Source organism: Ranitomeya imitator, chromosome 4 (assembly GCF_032444005.1).
Source record: "Ranitomeya imitator isolate aRanImi1 chromosome 4, aRanImi1.pri, whole genome shotgun sequence".
Classification (NCBI taxonomy): Eukaryota; Metazoa; Chordata; class Amphibia; order Anura; family Dendrobatidae; genus Ranitomeya; species Ranitomeya imitator.
In genome coordinates this window covers 210,886,369-210,911,722 of record NC_091285.1, presented here as the reverse complement: position 1 = coordinate 210,911,722, position 25,354 = coordinate 210,886,369, and the positions used below count along the sequence as shown (strand labels likewise).

At 43.4% G+C, this 25,354-nt stretch overlaps 1 protein-coding gene across 2 annotated transcripts in view; it reads left to right on the top strand.

The window, feature by feature from the left end:
* The window catches only part of NUDT4 (nudix hydrolase 4), a 68,382-nt gene extending 63,424 nt beyond the window's left edge, over positions 1–4,958 (top strand). The window contains exon 5 of one of the 2 annotated variants that reach the window (XM_069764359.1): positions 4,130–4,958. In XM_069764359.1, coding sequence (XP_069620460.1) covers positions 4,130–4,332 — 203 coding nt within the window. In that variant the 3' untranslated portion in view covers positions 4,333–4,958. The remainder of the gene's footprint in view (positions 1–4,129) is intronic. The other variant, XM_069764360.1, reaches the window with a different exon arrangement.
* Positions 4,959–25,354: the final 20,396 nt, after the last annotated feature.

Sequence of the window (25,354 nt, the reverse complement as noted above, 5' to 3'; positions counted from 1 at the left end):
CTGGCCTGGCATCAATAAGGACACCAAAGAAGCTTCTCTCCCAAGAAAAGCATTAAGGACAGACTGACACTCTTCAGGAAGTACATGGGTTGGACTACAGAGGACTCGCTAAAGTTATGTTCTCTTATTTAGCCCCCTTCAGACTATTAGGGACATTTGTAAGCATGATAAACCAGAGAAGAAAACGTGAGCGCTTCCATGAGTAATGCGACATGCCCCCATTGTAAAGCATCCTGAGACCGTTCATGTGTGATGTTGCTTTTCATCCAGAACAGTGGGCTCACTCACAATTTTAATTTACCAAAAAAAAGGGGCATATAATAAGCTCTACCAAAGAAACAATATAGAAACCCAAAAGAAAATTGGACACTCAAGCTAAAAGTACTATAAACTCTTTATTACAAAGTGTACTTAAAACACCATATAAAGACGGCAATAATCAATAAATATTAAAACGACACAATTAGAAATGACAGGCGAATGGCCTAGAACCACATACAGAGGCACAATATTGCAAAAGTAATGCCAAAGTAACCACCATTGTAGTCTCAATAGACCACACGAAGATCCTCACATTATTTAGTACAATTCACATTATAGAATGAGTGAATAGATGAATTCTATACATAGTCACATTACAGTGCTAAAGGTAAATAATATAGCCACAATTTATACGAATTTGCAAAATGCAGATAGGTAAGTACCATAATAAACCAAGTCTTAAATGCTATAGTAGCAAGTTGAAACATATACAGGAGGCTTATACAGAAATTCCCATGGCGTAAAAAGTAATGACACTGGGAAAAAAGAAATACTAAGAAGTGAAATGTGGCATACTGAACCGACCTGTGCCCAAACGTGGAGAGGAGGGACCCCAACGTGCGTTTCGCAACCTTGCTTCTTCGGGGGAGCGGACATAGTAACGTTTTTTTTGTCAGTCGAAAAAACAGACAGCCACGGATCCGTCACCATCTGTCGTTTGCTATAATGGAACCCTATGGTGCCGGATCCGTCAAATGATGGAATCCTGCGATGGATTCCGTTTTTTTTTTTTTTTTTTAGGATCCAATTAGCTGGATCAGCTAGTCAGATCCGTCGAAAAATCGGATCCATTGCAAAAACTAATGTGTGAAAGCAGCCTAAGGCTATGTGCACACGTTGTGGATTAGGCTTAGGAATTTCTGGTGCGGATTTGGCCTCTCCTGGCAGAAAACGCACCTGCGGATTTGTCGCGTTTTTGTGGGCGGTTCGGCAGCGTATTTTGTGCGTTTTTGCTGCGGTTTTCATGCGGATTTGCTGCTTTTTTTTTTACCCCTGCGGTTTTCTATAATGGAATGGGTACTAAAACGCTGCAGATTCACAAAAAAGTGACATGCTACTTCTTTTAAACCGCAGCGTTTCCGCAGCGGATTTTCCGCAAAGTGTGCACAGCATTTTTTTTTCTCATGGATTTACATTGTACTGTAAATCAATTCTGGATCTGCAGCGTTTCTGCACCGCAAAAAACACTGCGGATCCGCAGAGAATCCACAACGTGTGCACATAGCCTCAGAGGTCAGTGAACAAAACCTTGAAATTTTAGGTTCATGGCCAGGAAACTCCCCGGATCTCAATCTCATTGAAAACCTATGGTCAATCCTCAAAAAGTGGATGGACAAACAAAAACACGGGAATTGTGATAATCTCCAAGAATGATTTTTCATCAGGCAGGATTTGGCCTTGAAACTGATATCCAGCAAGGCCTGGTGAACCCTGTAATTGTTGAGTCTTTTCATAAACTTGATGTATTTATCCATAACAGTATAAAAGCGTCTGAATAGCTTATAATTCTACTTCAGTAACCATGGAATCCTTTCAGTAAAAGACCTAAAAACACTGTAGCCACAAACTGTGAAATGCAAAATTTGTCACTCCAAACTTTTGGCAGCGACTAGCTTGGGCACCATTCTGAACGATGGCATGGGCTCAAGGCGTTCCTGTGCAAACCACAACAGGTGTCAGCTGCAACATACACCGACACCCTGCTACAGTGGATGGGATCAGAGTAAATTCCTGTCCCTTGAAAGGCGTTCTCAACAGGTTTTTCACTTCTACAAAAACTGACTCCAACCGATCAGGTAATAAAATAAACTAATAGACATTGTACTCACTCTCCCTTGGTCTAGCTCAGTCTACCGGTAAATGCTCAGGGGTCTGTGTTTTGGTTGCACAATTGACCTCACAACTACAGCTTACATTACGGTATGCTCTGTAATCGTGACCACTGAAGTATACATACAGTCTGGCGCTGGACCGATGGAGAGCAAGTTCTGATTTATTTCTTTGTGATAAGAACTGGTCCACTTTTCTAAAAATGGAAAAACCTTTTAAAGGGATCGTGTTTTTAAATTAATGCTGCCTGAAGCATAACTCAGTACCTGGTTTGGAACCGTAAGGAGAGACGTGCCTTGTCTGACGCAGCACTTACCGGCTTACCCCTGCCCTTTCTCCATGTGATTGATAGGTCTCCATACATGTGTACATAGAGAGAAGTGGTCAAAGTTCATTATTGGTCTGCACTCAAAATGGAGGTGCTGTTTCAACTGGATCATACCTCTTTGATGTGTAACAATCAGTGACGTATATTTAATATATCAACTTTGAGAGTGCGGTGGATATTCCTTTTTAGTCAACTGAAGTGAGAAGGGGAGAACCTGGACCGGGACTACAACGAACGAGTCAGGTCTCTCCCTATACCTATAGTTCCTGGCCAGCTATTCATACTAGGTTGTTTGTTTTTGTTTTTTTGTAAAATCCTGCAGCGTTTGAGGGCATTTGGCTGCAAATGTGCAGGAAATTTCTGATTTTTGCTTCCCATAGGTCAGGAATATGAGATAACATTGTGTGTGCACCTGATGGTCTGGCACCCTGTTAGCAAGTTCTGTTGTCATCAGCAGTATGTAGATGGGTGCTGCAGTTAATCTCCCATTTACTTCAATAGAGTTTTGTATGGTGCTAAGCTTGACTTCGTATACCCTGTACATTCATCAGCCGAATATTGTGTGTTCACAGCCAGGGCTATAGAGTCAGTAAGCCAAATCTGACTCCTGATCCACGACCCCACAGCACTGATCACTACTGAGCATGTACATAAAGTGCAGCACAGATTCGTCTCCACTAACAACCCTGATCCTTAGATCAGAAACAGAACAGACATTTATAGGACATTTTATAACTTTCCCATTTTTATGAAAAAATATTCAGCTACGTTCACATTTGCGTTGTGCGGCGCTGCGTCGGCGACGCAACGCACAACGCAAATATGAACGCATGCACAAACGCTGCGTTTTGCGACGCATGCGTCGCTTTTTGCATGGTTTTGGGCGCAGGAAAAACTGCATCATGCAGCGTTCCCTGCGCCCTGACTCATGCGCTGCAGCGATGCATGCGTCGCAAAACGCAAATGCAACGCATGTCCATGCGCCCCCATGTTAAATATAGGGGCGCATGGCGCGTGCGTCGCCGCGGCTGCGCCCGACGCAACCGGGAGCGGCGCAAATGTGAACGTAGACTTATACATTTTAGGAGTCTGTCCATTTTATACCGACTTCACCAAAATGAACAGTCTCCATGTTCACAGCAGTGATTTTAGTCTGTCTCCTTCAGGCCGGCACTACAGCTTAGGCTTCTTTCACACTAGCGTCGGAATCTCCCCGCAATGCGTCGGGGAGAGATTCCGACGCTAGCGTTTAACGCTTTGCACAATGGGTGCAGCGGATGCATTTTTCCGGCGCATCCGCTGCCCCATTGTAAGGTGCAGGGAGGTGGGGGCGGAGTTCCGGCCGCGCATGCGCGGTCGGAAAAAGCGGTCCGTCGGGAGAAAAAAACGTTACATGTAGGGTTTTTTTTTTTCCCGACGGTCCGCCAAAGCACGACGCATCCGTCGCAAGACGGATGCGAAGTGTGCAAATCCGTCGCAAATGCGTCGCCAATAGAAGTCTATGGGGAAAAAACGCATCCTGCAAGCACTTTTGCAGGATGCGTTTTTTCTGCAAAACGACGCATTGTGACGGATTTACAAAAAACGCTAGTGTGAAAGTACCCTTAGAGTATAATGTCTAACTCTGCATTTTTTTTCCTCTGATTTTAGGGAGGAAGAGGGAGTGGTTTAAAGTTGAAGATGCTTTGAAAGTCCTGCAGTGCCACAAGCCAGTTCATGCAGAATACTTGGAAAAACTGAAATTGGGATGCTCCCCAACCAATGGAAATTCTGTAGGCCCACCCTTATCGGACAACAGTTCTTTATATGTAACGTCTGCACAGACTTCTGGTTTGCCATCAACCGTGAGATAAACTCTGCACTTTACAAGGCGACTTGCTGATTCAGTGGGAAAAATGGCCTTTTGTGTTCTCATGCGGACATCCTAATGTTTAAACCTGGATCCTCTTCCAAAATGTACTAAAACCATTTTGGTTTCTTTTCATTTTTTTAACCATGTAAAATAGCATTCAGCAGATAAGCCATAGGAAGTTTTTTTTCTGTTTTTGTTTTTTTAGATGCCTTACATGGCCACTTTTTCTGGTCTTGTGTTTATCCACATGATTATCAATATGGCTTCTGTGCCACACTATGGCATTTTTTTTTCCCTACTGCTTTTTTTCTGTAAGGGCTTTAACTACCGCTGGATGAGAGAGGGGCCTTTGGTGTACTGTTAGGTTCAATACCAAAAGATGAGAATGCTATAGATTAAGACTAGTTTAATCTCTATTTGGTCTCTTCAGCTTTAAAGAGGGCTGTTATCACATTACTGGGTACTCCGTACTGCGAAATCTGCCTGTATGTGATCGATTTGATCTGGTTCGTGAAGGGTTGAGTTGTGACCTTTAAGCCTCCACTTTTAGGTGCAGATGCATTTCAGACCTAGCCTGCCTTTTAATAATGTGGTTATTGCTACATAAACCCATACAATTCTCGGAAACATGTTTGTTTGGTTTTTTAAGCCCTTTTCTTTTTTTACTCTGGATTGCATGTTTTGTGGAGCCTGCAAGCTTTTTTGTTTCCCTCTGTTCAGTCTCTTTAAATTAACCATTGACATGTATGAATGTAGTAGTAAGCTAAGTACATTACTTTTGGTGTTTTAGGATAGGGCTTAGCAAGTTCCAGGAGCCAGGTAGCCAAAACGTGTAGGGAATTACAATTAGAGCCTAATTTAGAGTTGCTTACTATTGATGTCTATGGCAGTTTTTCACCTGGCCACGGGCTTTTACAGTATTTTTGTCCATCTCTGGCTTAGAATTTTTGTTTACTCACATTTAGAGGCAATAAAATGTTTTTGCGAAGTCCAAATTTAAAGTAGGCTATGAAAATAGCTGGCACCTCCCCATGATGGTATTCTAAGAGGAGAAGCCCAGATATGGTACGTTATCCTTAGCAGGTACCCAGAAACAATATCTTACCAAGATGAACACATATACTCGACACCAGATGCTGGGGTGTTTGGGACACTAATGGGTCTCTGACATTAGATTATGGAATTATGGCCAGGTCTACTGCGGACTGAGCTACCTTCTGATGACACAAACAGCACTTCTGTGCGAATAATACAGCTATTTCCCCCTCCCTGTGGTCTGTTGCAATCGTAGTCTGCATTTCCACCTTTGTCCATCAGTGTATGGAGCAGCATGAATTATGGGAAGCAAAAAAACAGAAAGTAGGAAGGCACTAGGGCGGCTGAGCAGCTTGCGTTTTCTCTTTAGCACACTGGATTCATACAGGACGTTAGCGGCACAATAAGACTGAACTGGCAACTACTGGGTGGTGCTCAACCGTAAGATTTATACTGTTATTAATCCACAGATAGAAAAAATGAAAGTGGCACTCACCCGAATGTTGCTAAATAGTGATGTCCTTTATTCAGAAAACAGAAGGACAAACAGGACCTGGACCCGTTGAAGCGCGCAGGCGCGAAACGGCCGTCGTCCCTCACCTCCTTCCCGCAGCCTAACTGCTACCAGCGGCCTTTCTTCCTCATGTTTGTCCTTCTGTTTTCTGAATAAAGGACATCACTATTTAGCAACATTCGGGTGAGTGCCACTTTCATTTTTTCTATCTGTGGATTGAATTATGGGAAGGTCTAAGGGTAGAATGTAGCATAAGAAATGTACGGAAAGCTGTATTGCTACAAGACGTAGATCCATGAGCCATTGATGCATTAGCCTTGGCTGCCAAAGAAATTGACATTTTGGCCTTTTAATGCACTGGTAGACTGATAATCAGGGACACATTGCTTTTTTCTTTATTTCCTGCATAGTAACTTCACTTGAAGTAGCAAAGCCAAGCCTTTCCTTTTAACCCTTTAGACCTAAGGGTGCCGGCAGTGTTGAGGACGTTGGACATCTGACTGTGCCTCCGATTCACAGGAGACACAGAAGGCGAGTAATTTCTCTCAGGTTTAATACCACCGAGCTGTATATACAATTCTGAACTCTTTTTGTCAACATGTCTTGATTAGGATGTCTACTGGGCGTCTTGTTCCGATCAGTCTGCCATACTTGTGTTCATTAAGCGTTTGTATGCTGGGGCTATCTGCGTTTTCCTGATTTTCAGTACTCCGTTAGAGGAGAAGACCTTCTTATTTCGACACCGCCAGTGAGATTTTGTAAGTCACTGGCTCCTTAAACTTTACATTGTGAGGACATTGTACATTCGTCTTTGGTTTCTTTTCCTGCGCACAGTCCACACCAGACACTACTTGTATATGTGTACAGTATTGTGGCTCCTCTCTCTTTTTTGTTCACTGCAGATACGATGGTTGGCGTCACCGTTTTTAGAAGGTTGAATTTGACAATAGCAAGGCACTTCCCTCATAGTAAGGTGAATCCTGACACATGGGGTTCGTATCTCAACACATGTCCCTCGTTGTATTAAAGTATCTGTAGATAAGTTGTAATTTTGCTTCCTGCATTACCATATTCCATGTAAAAAAACAAATATTCTTTGTAAATAATCAAAACGGTAAATTTCCAGTGAGTGCACAAAGGATTGTTGTAATTTAAGCATTTTGTTACTCAACATTGTTTTCTTCTACTTTTTTAACACAAACTGTGTAAAATGCTGCTATAAATTAAAATAATTGTGAGTGCTGTTACACTTTTTGTTAAAGAAAGGATGGTGCCACAATTGTTCTGTTAGTACCTGTGCCATATGATTGCCTTTATACTTTTAAGAGTAATGTTTGTACCACGCGTATTTACAATGATTCTTTCTTTTTAATTCTATGAAGCTTTTAACCCCTCTTTCTATCCTCCTAAGTTTCTAGATTGCTCATAGATGTCTCCATTCGTTTTGAAGGGCTGGAAAAGGTTTGCAGATAAGAATGCAGTAGTGACGAGCGAACGTGCTCTGGTAACGTGTTCTCCGAGTATGTAGGGCGTGCTCAAAAAATGTTCGAGTCCGAGGCTGCGTGATTCGCGGCTGTTAGGCATCCACAACACATACAGCCGCCCAGACTCGAACATATTATTTGAGCACGCCCAAGATACTCGGAGAACACGTTACCAGAGCACGTTCTCTTGTCACTAGAGTGCAGCCATTTTCTTCTGGCTGAGCTGTCACTACGTCACAATGAAGTGAAAGTGGCCATCAGCGCCATTGCAGGACATCACAGTACATAGAGAATGGTAAAATGGTCTGGAGATTCTTAAGGGGTTTCTCAACATCATAAATGGGTACAATTGTAAAGTGCTTGTCAAAATAAGGCGCTCTGTAATTTACAGTACTTAATTAAAATCCTCTCTGACTTTTAAAACATTCTTTATTGCTTGTTGTGTAGGACGCTGGCCACTGCTACAGTCTCCATAAGCAATCCGAGACTGGGCTCCTGAGCACAGCGCCTGAAAGCTGGCTGGATCTGGCCAACTTTAGTGCTCCTGTGATGAGGCAGAGTTTTTGAGGTGGAATTTGAGCCTTGTGGGAGATGAGATGAAATATCCTTCATTTATTTAATTAGGCTGTGCTCCCTAAGTGAACTTTTTTAGGGCTCCTAAGTCAACTGTTTTTGAATAGTTGAATGCATGTCTTGGGTTTGGGCTATCTGGCATCTTGTGGTGGTGCGACATCCCAAAGTCCGGTTCCTTCATCACCACAACTAATAGTGAATGTGGTTGTAGTTGGCAAAAGTACATCCCTGCTGGTTTCCTGCACTACACATTCACTATGAATATTCCTAGCTGGCAGAGCAACATGTATGATCTCAATGTCACACAGCCACCATGAACCCTAGCTGGAGAAATGTAGGATTTATTCCTGTGTTGGTCAGAATTTCCAGTGGTGGTAACCCACACTCCCAACTCACTGAGCTTAGGGAATCTGCATATGTTTTTCTAGTTTCATAGTGAATGAGGCAATACTTGAATTCATGTTCTTCAGGTAATGAGAAATTAGACGAGAACTTCACCACTGAATGTTGCAGCCAAAGCAGGATTCTCTTCCAACATTACTTTCCTTGTGGGATACATGGCTCATAAGTTGTTTAGGGGGCTATCACTCAGAGGTGCAAGATCTGGCTTATAAACTGGACATTTGTGAGCTCATCTCAGCAAGTCTATGTCCACTTTGAGCCTGTGATGTCCTGCCCATGGCCAGATGACTAGAAAATATAGCGAATTGACCATTAGTTATGTTATGGACCACCATGATGTTGGAAAAGCACAGTTGTGATGGGTTCTGGGCAGTTAAGTACTCGTACTATCCCACACTACTGTAGAGCAAGGAAGGCGAAGTGAGTTGTCAGAGTCTAAGAAATGAATCTTGCGGCAGGACGTGTTGTAAAATATACTTGCCCTGGTGCAGATGGTTTCTGCTGGTCTGTTGTGTTTTTGTTTTGTTTTTAAGTGAGAACATGACCTGTATCCATGTGACCAGCTGTATATTACAGCATTTCCGTAAACTCTGGGACAGTCACTTTGAATAGCTGAGTTACCGGTTTGTTGGAGTGATGCAATCTTTGTTTGGAAAGGTCCCTTTCCTGCCTTGCCTTCCTTTGCATGTTGTTTATGGCAAAAGATGTACTAGTAGCTTGATAACTCCTTACCAACGCCAGTCATTGATCAGGCATTTTCTCCTAGGTAAAATGTATCTTTTCACATAATCATTTTCATAACATAAACGTCGGCTTTAGTTGTGTTCAGGTTTTTATTTCAGAAAATATTTTCACTGTTCCTTAAGGTTATGCACCCATGATCCGGAACTGACAGCGATTTGAACGCAGTATCCAAAGTACTGCCATCTATTGAATGCAGGTGAATCCACATGTGTTCTCACTAGTGATGAGCGAGTGTACTCGTTGCTCGGGTGATCTTCGAGTATTTGTTAGTGTTTGGAGATTTAGTTTTCCTCAGCTGAATGATTTACAGCTAATAGCCAGCATAAGTACAGGTGGGGGTTGCCTGGTTGCTAGGGAATCCCCACATGTAATCAAGCTGGTTAATAGCTGTAAACCATTCAGCTGAGGTGATGAAAACTAAATCTCTGAACACTAACAAATACTTGGAGATCACCCGAGTGTGCTCGGGAAAACCCAAGCAACGAGTATATTCGCTCATCACTAGTTCTCACAAGAGAAATAGAAATGCTGCAGTCTGGAGAGATGTGCCGCATGTCTGTCTCTGTGGGAGTCTGTCTGGGCATGGGATTTCTTGAAATCCCATCCACTGTGCTATAACAGCTGGGCACTGCAGGTTCCAGGCTGCACAAGTAAATCCAACGTACAGTGTTTACTGATGTTGTGCAAATACCCTAAAGGGGTTGTTGTACCTTCTTCTGGAGTGCACCATTCCCTGGCATTCTGCTTCAGTGGTAGCGATGGGGCAGTCGTTTAGTGATTAACCTTTTGGACCAGTGGCATGGCTGAACTCTACGCTTTCCCATGCTGCAAGCTGTGGCAGCTTTGCCTCTGCAGCATTAGAGGGACACAAGGAATCTAAAGCTCGCACGCTCTATAGCATACAGCTTGGAAGTGCTGTGCTCCTTGCATAGGAGACCGACCACTGTTCATAGACTGCAGAGGTGGCCAGTAACCTAGCCAATGAGAAATAGCATATAAAATTGAAAATCTGTTCTTTAATAAGAGTATTTTTCCTAAGAGGTAAATTGCTAAGGTTTAACATTTTGAAATTTTACCCGTTTAAGAAGGTGAGACAACCCCTGTTAATGACCTTTCAAAATGTCAGTGTGCTGTTATGAATCGTAAATGTGTGGGGAAATCCTTTCAAAATTTGAGGATTCTTCAAGTTTTATGAAGCGAGATCTGGTCACCGGTTATTCACATGTAGATCTGTTATGCGAATTTCAGATGAATGTGCCCTGCAAAAACCATGAAATATACCTATTATTGAGCATCTCAGCTGTGACTTTCCTGGTGCCAGGCTGAAGGACTGCATCATTTTAATGTCTTGCAGGTTGGCACTGGGTCGCCCACACACGCTACATACAACATATCGTTCTTGTTTGCGGCTTACACAAGCCCTCTGTGCTACTAGCTCTTTAAGGCCGGTGTCACACTTGTGAGCGCAATGCGGGAACTCGCACATCAATTCCCGGCACTGCCGCTGGCACTCGGGACCGGAGTGTGGAGGCTGCATGTATTTCTATGCAGCTGCACGCTTCGGTCCTGAGTGGCGGCGGCAGTGCCGGGTATTGATGCGCGAGTTCTCGCATTACGCTCACAAGTGTGACACCGGCCTTAGAAAGGCAATCATTGCTGGTATTCTCACACAGATGTTTATGTGGATCCTCCTGGACATGAAACCACGTTCCCCAACCTTACCACCTTGGAGGTAGTATCGCATGGTATCACTGAGCGTGTGCTGCAGCCCCCACTGTAAATGTGTTTTCACATGTGAAATGCTGACACAAGTGCATATCCTGATCTCCTCCCTACTGTCCTATTCGCATAGCTTGAGCCCTAGTAAAACGTGAAATACACATCTCCATCACATCCTACACAAATCAAGGGCATGAAGGTCAAATGGTTCCATCTTTGGTTCAGTTTTTCCTGAAAAAATGGGTAAGCTTGCATCACTGTATTCTTAGAGATTTTGCTGCATGGTCTTTTGTAACTGATGCAAATTGTATGTGACAAATGAAAAGTAATATGTACAGTATTGATGTTGGTTATCAACGTGTGTTGATGGCTTTAACACTTCATTTTAGTTAAGATTAATGTACGCCATTCAATCTTTGGCTATTACTTTGTGCCAAACTTGTACAACAGTTACTGAACGCACGCAACCTCTATGCAATTTAAGAACATAACCTCTAGTGAACAGCTTGTGTAATAGTCCTTTCTTTCTGTAAAGAATTTACCTAGACATTTGGATTTTTTCCCATGGCACCATCACTAAATAGCAGTATCACGGTGATGGCCATTTTACTGAATGGTCTTGTGACGTCTGTCTGGTTGCCAAAGAACTGGATCTACGATGAATCCGGCCACGGGTAGAACTTGCCAAGTTACATTCTGACTGATGGTCGACTGCTCATGTGGTCAAGGTGGCCCCAACCAGAGCTCAGATTTAGGTCTCCCACAAGATAAACACAAAAATGGCCAACATGGGTAGAGGCGTACTATGGTTTAGAAAAGTCTGCATGGTAATTTACTTAAGGTTTTGCATTGAACTGGATATCTGCCCTTTTTTGGGGGGGGAGCGGGCGTCTGAATGCTTTATTTGAATTGATTGTGGTAATACCTTGACATTTATGAATGTGAATGGCATATCAAGAGGTACCCTAAATATTGTACTGAAATGGCATAACAAGGGGTATTCTTCAAAATGATGTAATTGTTCTACATGACATCTACAAGGAATAAAATGTGAAATTCCTGTTGCATACATTGCCGTTTTCTAGGTATAACATATAGCACATGGGAACATGTACATATACTTCACTAACCCCATGTCTAATGTACAAATTTTTCAGTATACAGAAATGGGCTGTATATATATTTTTTTGTTTTTAGTGGAACAATCAAATGTTATTCAGCGTATGAATTTGTTTATTAAAATAAATCAGTCATTTAATTAATGAAAATGTTCACACACGCCCGGTCACTTTGTTGTTCATATGCATATTTTGTTTGATTTTTGTTTGTTTTGTTTTTATTTTTTTTTAGCCAAATAGGTTTGTTTTACCGTGAGAGCTTTGAATGACCTAGGCTGGCTGTAGTGGTAGCACTGAATGTGGCTTCCTGACTGCATTTGAAAAGGAAGATGCACAAAACAACCATTTGTGATTTTCTAAAGATGAGTGTAAGTGTTGTGTATGACATGTTAATGGTGCTTTTTTGACTTTTGTCTTTTTATAGACGAGGACTAATTAATAAAAATAATTCCTGGCTTGCAGTGCAGTTTGTTTATTTAAATGGCAGGGTATATCCCACTTATATTGTAGACTTTGTTCTCTTTGTATTGTTAATAATTTTGGTAGTCCCCTCTGGTCTTTGTTTAGGTAACTGCAGCCAATCATTGACATTCATAGTTTAGGCCTGATGACATCCACAGTGTACTCTACATCATCGCTGCTGATACCTACACAAAGATCAGCGAGGACCTTCGTGATGTATACCAACTGGAGAGATTCACGCCGGCAATGCTGTTTGGTCCAAACAGGTGCATTTTTACTGTTTTCATAAAACTCCTAAGGGATTCAAAAACTGCCTTTTCTGGACACAAAGGTATCACAGCAAATAAACAGTTGGGCCTTCCGAGCTGACTCATGCAGTCTCCATTCAGAGAGGGACCCCGGTGTCTCTCCCAGCTACAGCTCACATTTTAGCTGATCACTCACCAGCAGCACACTCCACTTTGCTTTGGGAGCAGCAGACACACCTAGTGAACACAGGCCCTGATTATATAAAAAAAAACAAAAGGCTGGTGGATCTAATCAAATCTTGCACAGCTAGGACTAAACCCTGTCCTACCTGGCTCTGCTACACAAGATGCCAAATATTTTTTTTCCATGGGAACTGTGCTGCTGCTGGTGAGTTGTTTGTGACTGGACTGGCCAGGACACTTCATGGGCACACTACCTGATTCCTATGAAAATGTGTTGTGGTGTTGCTGATTAATAGGCCTTACAGTGCAATCCAGGCTTGTCTTGTCAGGGGCCTCAATGTATTCAGCAGACTCTGTATCAGGGGACTTCAATGAAATGCCTTACTAGGCTTTGCACCTGCATGATCTGGGACTGGTCAGTACGCTCATCCCCATTTAAATCTAGATGCTGAGAAAATGTGCAATAAGTTTAATAGAACAAACTCATTGATCTAGTTTAAAAAAAAAAAAAGGGAGTGGGAATGATTCCATTAAACCCTGTGGGTCATTGTGCTGTCTTGGGCCTCTTTCACACGTCAGTGTATCCAGCACGTGCGATGACAGTTTTCACACGTACGGGAGACACTGACACAAGTAGATCCATTCAAATGAATGGGTCTGTGCACATATCTGTGTTTTTTCACGGATCGTGTGTCTGACTGACCCACACGTAGACATGTCCATTTTTGTGCAGCTGCACAGATCACATGGACCCATTCAAGTAAATGGGTCCATGTAAACACATACCGCGCACGGATGCCATCCGTGTGATGCATCAGTATCACACGGACGTTCGCCGGGGAAGAAGCGTTAAAGTAAGCGCTGGTCCCCGGCGGCAGGTGCTCAAGCCGGCTCTCATCATTCTTCCCTGCTCTGCCAACGATCGGCGCGAGCGGAGGAGAATGATGAGTTATTTTAAAGTCCGAACGTTGACAGCAGGTAGGGACTTTTGGGACTCTTACCCCAATCATCCGACACCTGCTGCTGCTAATAACAGTGACGGCAGGAGAGGATGATCGGGGTATTCCACAGCCGACGCCTGCGATCCAACGAAATGAATGAAAAAAATTATTGAACCAACCAGGCAAAACTCACAGCTGGGGGCTGGAACCCTCAGCTGTCAGCTTCTGTAAGGTTGGTTATCATGACTAGAGGGGTCCCCATGCTTTGTTTTTATTTATTTAAATAATTTAAAAAAAACAGCCTCAGGCCCCCCATTTTTGACAACCAACCTTCAAAAGCTCACAGCTGGGTTGGTAATCTCAGGCTGGTAAGGAGCTATGGATATTGATCCTCCCCCTCCCCCCAAGCCTAAATATAGCAGCCTGCAGCTGCCAGGAAATGGCACATCTATTAGATGTGCCTATTCTGGCGCTTTGCCCGGCTCTTCCCACTTGTGCCGGGGAACAGCGATTACTGTAGCGCCTCTTCCCCGGCGGCTGTCCGTGTGGTACTGATGCGGCACACGTGTGCCACACACAGTACACGGACACGGATATCTCCGGTACTGGAAATATTAGGAGGTGTGAAACCGGCCTTATATTCAAAAAAACGTACAACACACTGATGAAAAACTGACATAGGACACACTAAGGCTATGTGCACACATTGCGGATTAGGCTTAGGAATTTCTGGTGCAGATTCTGCCTCTCCTGGCAGAATACGCACCTGCGGATTTGTCGCGTTTTTGCACGGTTCCGCAGCGTTTTTGTGCGTTTTTGCTGCCGTTTTCGTGCGGATTTGCTGCGTTTTTTACCCCTGCGGTTTTCTATAATGGAATGGGTACAAAAACGCTGCAGATTTACAAAAAAGAAGTGACATGCTACTTCTTTTAAACCACAGCGTTTCCGCAGTGGATTTTCCGCAAAGTTTGCACATTTTTTTTTTTCTCATTGATTTACATTGTACTGTAAATCAATTCTGGATCTGCAGCGTTTCTGCACCTCAAAAAACACTGCGGATCCGCAGAGAATCCGCAACATGTGCACATACCCTAATACAGACAGGCCGGAAAAATGGACATCCCTATATAAGCAGCATAGGGTATTAGCTAAGCAAACGGAAAAAAAGCATGTAACTTATAAAATAAGAAAATATATATATTCTAATAAGGGTTTTAAATTGATAAAAATCCCACTTTTATCGTGTTAAAACTGCTTTATTTGGGATTTAGAAAAGGTAATTGGTTTCAGAATACTTTCTTTTTTTTCCAAGTCTTATCATCCCAAGTGTATTGTCCTAATCTTCCATCGAAAAACCCTTCTAAAACAAGCTTGCCAGTTACACTGAATATTGTTTTTGTAACTTACATTTCTTCTGCTTTTCAAAAGTGTAATAGTGATTATAGGTCACATGATGGCAATGAAAACGAACTTCTCTCTGCAGCCTGTGAGGACAGTAACACTTTTACACAAAGAAAAGCAATTAAGTTTTATGTACTCAATAATGGTGTCATGAGCAACACAAGTTATAGCACAAAAAATAAAAACCCTCATGTGGCTTCACTGTCAAAAGAAAATGAAAACTAATTTGGCTTCTGGAATGCGCCAATAGGAAAATTGTAATAACAGGTCAATGGGGGTGCCACACTGTAGCGGTAGTGACCTGATGTTAGTTGCAGCATAGTGCCATCCGCTATATAGTGGCCGTGGTGAGGTACTGCAGATCCACGCCATGGCCACTGTGCAGTTGACCGAGCTAAGTTGTGCAGCTCTGCAACCCCTAACATCCAGACACCAGAAATGGCTGATCGGGGGGGGAAGGGGGGGCTTCTGGGTGTTACACCCTTGTCAATCAGATAATAATGCTAGAGTAGGCATGACCCCTAAGGATTATTACATACCAAACTTTGTACTTAGTCCTTTTTTTTTTCTGATACAAAAGGTATACTATTTTGTGGTTTACAAAACGCATCCCAAATTTTGGAAAGGAAGAAAAATAGTGTGTTATAATCTGCTTTGCAGTAGGTTATCTGGGGGGCAGCGGTGGTGGAGCGAGGTCCCAGGTTGCAGGGTCACTGCTGGTGGAGATGCTGGTAGGACGGGATGTTCAGCGGTGGCAGGAGTTGGGCTATGGCTGTGGGCCACAGGCTAGTATGATGAGGTGTGACATTATGTGACAGCCTGGAGCTCTGCACCTTCCATACTTTGTAATGCCGCCGACTCCAGGAAAGTGGAGCCGGTTTCCTGGGGTCCATTGCATTGAAGAGTATGGAAAGTGCTGGGCATTCACAGAATGTTGACAGAGCCCCTACACCGCATAACACCTTGACGTAGCAGCCTGGGGCCCAAAGCCAGACTCCTGCCTTCACCAGAAGCTTCTGGCAACAGCAACCCTGGGACGGGGTAAAAAAAAAAGTGCGTCTTAAAATAAAATAAATATGCTAATTAGATTTCTAAATGCTGTGACATTTTCTTCAACGACTGGTGTAAGAGATAACGTGCTGGCTGACTGCCACTAGGGGGAGCATACTGCATACCATGGTATTATTGAATGGCTTGTCAAACAGAATGCCGTAAGCGCCCTCTAGTGGCAGCTGAAGGTATTTAGGGCTGTCCTGAGGTTTTACAGATCAGTGTCAGAAAGTGCAGACCTCCAACTGCAATACGTTTTTAGATTAGGTAATTAACCAGCAAAGAAATCTGTGCACCAAATGCCACATGATAAAATGTGGAGATTTACCATAAGCATTTACAGCAATGGTCTGTTAAGGTTGCTGATAAATGTAGTTTCACAGTTGGTGATGAGAGGAAGTTTTAGACCGTTGGTCTAAAGGAATTGTTAGTTTTTAGGATGAGTGAACAATGAATTTGTGCACTTGGATAAAAGAATTACATTGGGAGTTTTTTCATTCGGCCATCATTTACCAGATCAAGACTGTTTTTTTGGCTTACCTCTTGCCAGTATGCATCTGTATGCCGTTTATGTAAAGCATATCCCGACATTCTCAAGAAAACTATTCTAGTCCAGGACTTTTCAGTATAATAGTTTTCTTAAATCATTCTATCGTGTCTACAACACGGACCGCCCCAAGTCCATGCTACATTTTGAAGGCCGATTTCGCTCCGCTACCATCTTCAGTGCGGGAGGGAGCACTGTGAAATCTACACGCTTGTTCACACACTGCAGCATAGCGCTCAGACACCACTTAGAGCAACCCACAGCGCAGATTTTGGACTGTCCTTGCTAAAACGAATAGATTACGGAGTCCTGCACCATAATTGTTTTCTTTTGATAGTGGCGGTGTAACTCTGCAGCTTGCTTTCCTACATAGAGGGACACTGCAAAAAACATCTTGTACACAATACACATTCACGTTTAACAAAAATATCCTGTGAAACAATTAGGAATTTTTCTACAAAACCTCCTCAGATCAGGGGCTCAAAAGTAATTGGATAAATTAACTTTTTACCATAAATAAAATGTTTATTTTTAATACTTGGTAGAGAATTCTTTGCAGGCGATGACTGTCTGATGTTTGGAAGCCACAGATGTCACCAAACTCCTGTGTGATGCTTTACTGTCACTGACTTCACTTGTTGATTGTTTGTGGGTATTTCTGGCTTTGTCTTAAAGGGGTTATCCGCTCTAAGATGAAAAGTCTACAGTCACTGTGTGGCTGCAGATTTGTGATTCCTCCCACCACGCGCACTGCCAAGATTCACCATTGTCTGCCCCGGGAAAGGCGGTCATGTATGTAATATGCATACTCCTGGGCAGAACCCGTCTAGTGTGCGCTGCCTTAGCTTATACAAGTGTATTTAGCAAGGCCGTGTCCTGTCTAGTGGGTTCCACTAGAAGGGTTCTGCTTGGGAGTGTGCATATAACTTGACCACTGTTAACGTGGCAGATAACGGTGAATCCATGCAGGGCGGCATGTGATGGGAGGACTCCCAAGTCTGCAGTCACATAGGGACTGCAGATTTTTGTTTTAGACCAGACCACTCCTTTAAGCATGTGGAATGCATGCTCAATGGGGTTGAGATCAGGTGCTTGACTCGGCCATTGCAGAATATAACACTTCTTTGCCTTATAAAACTCCCGTGTTGCTTTCGCAGTATGGGTTGGGTCATTGCCCATCTGTATCCTGAAGCACCGTCCAATCAACCTTCCTACATTTGGTTGAATCTGAGCAGAAAGTATAGCCCTGTACACTGCAGAATTCATCTGGATTAGGGTTGAGCGAAACGGATCGTTCATTTTCAAAAGTCGCCGACTTTTGGCAAAGTCGGGTTTCATGAAACCCGACCCGATCCCTGTGTGGGGTCGGCCATGCGGTACGCGACTTTCGCGCCAAAGTCGCGTTTCGTATGACGCACTTGGCGCCATTTTTTCAGCCAATGAAGGAGCGTGGGCAGAGTGATGACATAGGTCTTAGGGGCGTGGACGCCTATCGTCATCTTGTCGATTGTGCGCTGTAGCAATTTGAAATGTGTAACACCAGCTTTTCTGTTCAGGGACGGAGGAGAGAGAGAATAAAATAAAAAAAAAACCCCATTGACTTTGCATTGGGTTTCGTGTTTCGGTCGATCCCCGACTTTACGCCATAATCGGCCGATTTCACTCGACTCGACTTTAGAGATAGTCGGGTTTCGCGAAACCTGACTCGACCCTAAAAAAGTAAAAGTCGCTCAACCCTAATCCGGATGCTTCTGTCTTCAGTCACATCATCAATAAACATTAGTGACTAAAGATGACTACCCATGTCTATTAATACAAGTAGGACAAATGACACAGCAAGAAAGGACCTGGAAACAATAAGCAGAGACTTTGAAGATGTGACGCCCAGGAGACCGGGATACCCAGCACCGGACCAATGGAGTCTGTCTCTTGAGGGGGATGTCACGGGTGGCTTGACCCGGTGCTGTGGCCTCAGGCAATGCACAGTGTAAGGGGTATCATGAGGGGACAGGCACTTACTTGATCAGCAGCAGGTTCTCCCAGCGGTGACGATCCTGATCCTGGATAGATGGCTATTGTCCAAATGAAAGACTGAGGCACTGAAACGTTTAACCAGTTTACTTTAACATAAAAGGATTTACAACCAGTCCTGTCACCGGAGTCTGTATGGGAACTCTGAGTTACTTTGACCCTGCCGGGGTCTTCGCCTCTTATTGTGCGCAATTTCTGTGTGGCCCTGCTGCTGTATGTGAACTGGCTGCCGGCCCAATCTGTCCCCTCCGGGTCCTGGTTCGACGGGCAACCCGAGTCCTTTTATCGGTTTACCCCCTCTGGGAGTACCGCTGAACTCTGTGTCTGTTGCTGCATCCGACCCTAGTGAAGCTGATATCACCTCACGTTTTTCCGGTTGCTGTATTATATATAATGAATACAGCCACGGATCCGGTATCCGTCTTTGCGCCTGTTCTGGGTAGTGATTAATGCTACCCGGTTCTCACAATGTCCTTTTTCTCTGTCCCTCTTCTCCTCAGGCCGGTGATTTAGGCCTGGTAACAGTCACAGGGCTGTTAGAGATTCAGCTGTATGACCTCTCACTCTCAGCTCCTTAGCCCAACTGCCATTTCTTCTCTCAGACCAGAATGGATCAAGGGGAGTCTCTGGAGCTCCCCCTTCTGGCCGGAGGTGGTAGTGCAGTCTTGCTATTTTAGTATTTGTACTTACTGTCAGTAACTATTTTTGTGGCAAATACCCCTAGGGGTGCCACAAAGACCTAGGCCGGAAAGTGAAGGAACTGGGAGCGCAGGTCGTCTTTTCATCCATCCTCCCACTGGGTGGACATGGAAAAAGGAGATTTAACAGGATTCTACAGGTTTACAACTGGCTATGTTGATGGTGTTGTGAGTAATGTTTTGGGTTTTTTGACCATGGAGTGAATTACTATTGATGATCGAATAGTGAAATATTTGGATTCTGGAAAATTGGCACAAATAATTTCTAATATCCGTGTATTGGTACCGAATAACGAATCCAATGCAAATCAGTGATAAAGGCAAATATTTTTCTGCTGAACCCAACAAACCGGTCTGGGGCCCAGAGAAAAAAGCTGAAATGGATGGGACAGAGCTAAAACTAAATGGGAACAGCATAGATAAGATCCCTGCATGCCTTTCTGACTCACATATGGTATCTGGGAATAATGTCAGACGATTGTGCCAGTTTTATGGTTTTCCTTCATAATTACGTGTATATATAACGCAAAATTAAAATAAAAAAAACCTCCCTTTTAGCATCGGTTCACATGGAGCGTTTTGGATTTAGTTTTTCCTTTAACATTTGTGAGGGTTCTCACTCCTACATTTGGGAGCACCAACCGCCATGCCAAATGGCAAGATACTGGAATACATATTCCCCATCCCTTTACAATGCAATTTCAAACATGCCCATTTTGAGTTTTAAGCTTCTTCGGACACCACCACCATCATGTCCACCACCATGTCATTATTTGGCCCTTGCTGTCAATTAGCAGAGTGCCAGCAGGTGCCATGAAACCTGAGTTTTGTAAGCTCCACAGTTCATTTTTGCCATTGAATTCCAATGGAACAACTGTCATAGCGGGTGAAGCCGCTGTAAGGTGAATATAATACTGGAGTTGGGGGAGCAGTATGCTCAATGTCAGTAAATTGGATTCTACCAGACAACAACATTAGAATTAAATTTGGAATACAGTGTATGTAAGCGAGGACCTGTATTGTACTCAGTCTGTCAGGCATTAAACCCATGTCAGGAGCATGTACAAGCCTCATTGTACCTGGAACCAGCCTCCTTAGGTGAAAGAGACAGTAGTGTCATTGACCAATTTGCACAAGCCCACGCACTTTCTATTGGTTTAATAAATAGCGTATCTTTAGCAGTTGTGTGACTGCCACAAAGCCTGCAGAGATACGCAATTGTGACTATCTCTTATTTTCGTGAGTCTGCTGATGCCATATGTAATAAAGCTGATATCTTTAAAAAAAAAAATTGCCACACAGTGCTAGATATATTACATTTGTACATAACACCTCTGTGAGGATACTTGTCAAAAATAAAGCCAGGAAATGTTTTTTTTTCATAAGCCTAAAGCATTCAATATGAGAAAGAGTGACATTGGGATGTAAATGTGGTGGAGCCCGCCAAGGCTGTGTTACAGATCACAATATGATTGGATCTTGTTCTAGCTTCCTGTCAAAATGTGGTCAGCGCAATATACTACTGACAAACCCAGGCAATTGCCAGTATGTTGTGGGTTGGATATCAAACAAAGGCTCCAGTGTGTTGACAAGCAGCACCATGAAGTCTTCCATATGGTCCAGTCTCAGTAGGCCTCTGAATCTTCAACATTGACCTCTTTCCTTCCACCATCAAGCGTCCCAGGAGACCTACGACCCCAATGCTGGCCACTCCAAGGAACTTTTTATGTTCCCTTGTAATTTGTCAGACCTCTCAATGTGCACCACTAAAGAGGGTCATGAGGAGGTGGAGTGCAGTGATGCCCAAACATTTGAACAACCAAGACCAGGAGAAAGCCACGTTGGGGAAGGTCAATTCATGTCTGAAGATTTGGACGATAAACATGATGCACAGTTGCCATCAGGTCAGCCTAAAATTGCAACTCAGAAGGAGGATCAGATTGAGGAATTGGAAGATGACGTGATTGATGAGGCCACTGATCCAACCTGGCATGGTGGCACGCCTAGCGAGCACAGCAGTGCAGACACGGATTGGTCCATAGCACAAAAACAGGCAATAAGAGGTAGTGGTTTGACTAGAAGTTCCACAGAACCCCCAGCACTCAGCTAGATAACAGACTAAGGGTGCACTGTTCCCATGTATGGCATTTTTTTCTGAAATTCCTTCAGACAAAACAACTGTAATTTATATAATCTGTGAAACCAAGCTAAGAAGAGTCAAGAACACTGCCAATCTGAGCACCACCAGCATGCAAAAGCACATGGCAGCCAAGCACCCCAATAGGTGGGCGGAAAGCCCGGGTACAAAATCTGTGTCTGAGGGTGAAACCACTGCCCCTTCCCCTGTGTTACGGCCTTCCCAATTTGCAGTCCATGAAGCAGGTGCTGATGCCTTCTGCCCACAACTTGCAGTTGCACAGACACAACAGTCAGTAACCACGCCCAGTTTCTTGCCCCAGCACATCATTCACTTGTTCCTGCCCCAGATGTTTAACAGAAAGCAGAATTATCGACCCCCCCCCCCCACACACACACACACACACACAGGCCAAAATGCTCCACATTGCCAGATTGGTAGCCCTGGAAATGTTGCCATTTAGAATTGTGGGAACTGAGTCTTTCCACAACCTCTTGGCGGTGGCAGCCCCATGGTACTCTATTACCATCCAACACTATTTTTCTCGGTGTGCCATCAATGCGTTACATAAGCACGTGTTACACAACATCAGTCATACTTTGGCCAACGCAGTCACAGGGAAGGGCTACTTTACCACAGACACGTGGATAAGTTCTTGTGGACAGTGATGCTACATTTCCCTTATGGAACCAGAAACACATGGGCTACTTGCACATTGAACAAGTCTGTAGGAACCTGTTCACACACCACCAAGAAACTTGAAGACACAAAAGAGCACAGTGAGGTCAAAAATACTCTGTTGTAAAAAAAAAAATCACAGTAATAAGCAAGTGCTAGTCAAAAGATGGGGAAAAAACAGGGTATTTAGTTGATACTTTATTTTTTTGCCAAAAAATGTATACTCAGCTGCTCCACCAATCGTCAAGGTATACCCATATAGAGCAGTCCTACCTAATGTATATAATCCCTATCTGATGTATTTAAAAACCTGATCATCTGTATAGTACCTGTATAAGCAGGGTTCAGAGAGGGAATATCCATGTGGACATGCTGGATGGAACATTTCCCTTAAGCCACACTGGCTGAACCTGGTGGAGTCTGGGACATAGTCAGAGGCTGAGACATCACATATCTTACCCACACCAAGAATAGCGGTCCCAACTTCCATCAGGGTTTCAATCTCCTCGTATTAGGCTGCCATCACACTAGCAGTATTTGGTCAGTATTCTACATCAGTATTTGTAAGCCAAAATCAGGAGTGGGTGATAAATGCAGAAGTGGTGCATATGTTTCTATTATAATTTTCCTCTAATTGTTCCACTCCTGGTTTTGGCTTGTAAATACTGATGTAAAATACTGACCAAATACTGCTAGTGTGACGGCAGCCTTACAGTTCCTATCTCTCCTTATCCTCATTGAAAATAGCCTCCCCAGCTGGGAGGTCTGCAGCAATGCATTGGCAAAGCGACAGCACACTCTGCTGAAGCTCATCTGTTTAGGTGATAAAGCTCACAATGCAGCCGAGCTGTTGAAGGTGATAAAAGAACAGACTTATCAGTGGCTCTCCCCGCTGAACCTCCACCCAGGGCTGGTTGTGTGAGATAATGTGTGTAACTTGGTGGTGGCTTTAAATCACGGCAAGCTGGTAAACACGTTCCCTGCATGGCCCACGTGCTGAACTTGGTTGTACAGGATTTTTAAAAAAGTCCCTGTCTTGCCGGACCTACTTGCCAAGATATGGCATGTCAGCACACATTTCTGAAAGACATCTCAGGCTTTCGGCGGGCTAGATTTGCTGCAGCAGCGCTTTAATTTGCCTCGTCACCGACTGATTTCTGACCTGGCTGTATGCTATAATTTGACCTTTAACCCCTTCATGACCCAGCCTATTTTGACCTTAATGACCTGGCCGTATTTTGCAATTCTGACCAGTGTCCCTTTATGAGGTAATAACTCAGGAACGCTTCAACGGATCCTAGCGGTTCTGAGATTGTTTTTTCGTGACATATTGGGCTTCATGTTAGTGGTAAATTTAGGTCAATAAATTCTGCATTTATTTGTGATAAAAACGGAAATTTGGCGACAATTTTGAAAATTTCGCAATTTTCACATTTTGAATTTTTATTCTGTTAAACCAGAGAGATGTGACACAAAATAGTCAATAAATAACATTTCCCACATGTATACTTTACATCAGCACAATTTTGGAAACAAAATATTTTTTTGCTAGGAAATTATAAGTGTTAAAATTTGACCAGCGATTTCTCATTTTTACAACGAAATTTACAAAACCATTTTTTTTAGGGACCACATTACATTTGAAGTCAGTTTGAGGGGTCTATATGGCTGAAAATACCCAAAAGTAACACCATTCTAAAAACTGCACCCCTCAAGATGCACAAAACCACATTCAAGAAGTTTATTAACCCTTCAGGTGCTTCAAAGCAGTAGAAACAACATGGAAGGAAAATATGAACATTTAACTTTTTAGTCACAAAATGATCTTTTAGCAACAATTTTTTTATTTTCCCAATGGTAAAAGGAGAAACTGAACCACGAAAGTTGTCCAATTTCTCCTGAGTATTATGATCTGGTGGCCTTGGAGCAGCATGAGACGTACTCTGGAGAAGGTGGAACCTGTACTGACCGCAAACCCTGAACTTAACAGCGCAACTAGAAGTAGCCGAGGGGGGGTACCTAACACTCCCTAGACCCCTCGACACAGCCTAAAAACTAACTACCCCTAAAGACAGAAACAGGAAACCTATCTTGCCTCAGAGAAAATCCTCAAAGGATAGACAGCCCCCCACAAATATTGACTGTGAGAGGAGAGGGAAATAACATACGCAGAAATGAAATCAGGATTTAGCATAGGAGGCCATACTAGCTAAAAAGAAAGAATAGAACAGAGTACTATGCGGTCAGTATTAAAACACTAGAAAATATCCACCACAGAAAATACAAAACACCACATCTGACTAAAGACATGGAGGGTATATCTGCATCTCCAGAGAAATAGCTAGGCTGCAAAAAATCCTTCACAGACTAAGCTGGACAAGACAAAAACATGAAAATACACAGAACTATAAGGTCCACAGCAGGTGGACAGCAAAAACAAAGCCAGGACTTATCTTTGAAGAAAAGCACAGCAAACAGGAGAGACCAGAAGGGATGTGAATCCTCCAAAAACAATGGACAACTGGCACTGACTAAAGGATCAAGCAAGGCTATATAGCCCAGCCCAAATTGCAAAAAATAGATACACCTGATAAATGCTGCGATCCAACTACCGCAGCACTACCACTCATAACCATCGGAGGGAGCCCAAGAGCAGAATTCACAACAGTACCCCCCCTTGAGGAGGGGTCACCGAACCCTCACCAGAGCCCCCAGGCCGATCAGGATGAGCCAAATGAAAGGCACGAACCAAATCGTCAGCATGAACATCGGAGGCAACAACCCAAGAATTATCCTCCTGGCCATAACCCTTCCATTTGACCAGATACTGAAGCCTCTGCCTCGAAAAACGAGAATCCAAAATCTTCTCAACCACATACTCCAACTCCCCATCAATCAACACCGGGGCCGGAGGATCAACAGAGGGAACAACGGGCACTACAACGGGCAACAAAGATCTATGGAACACAATATGGATGGAAAAAGAGGCTGGAAGGGCCAAACGAAAAGACACTGGATTGATAATCTCAGAAATCCTATAAGGACCAATAAACCGAGG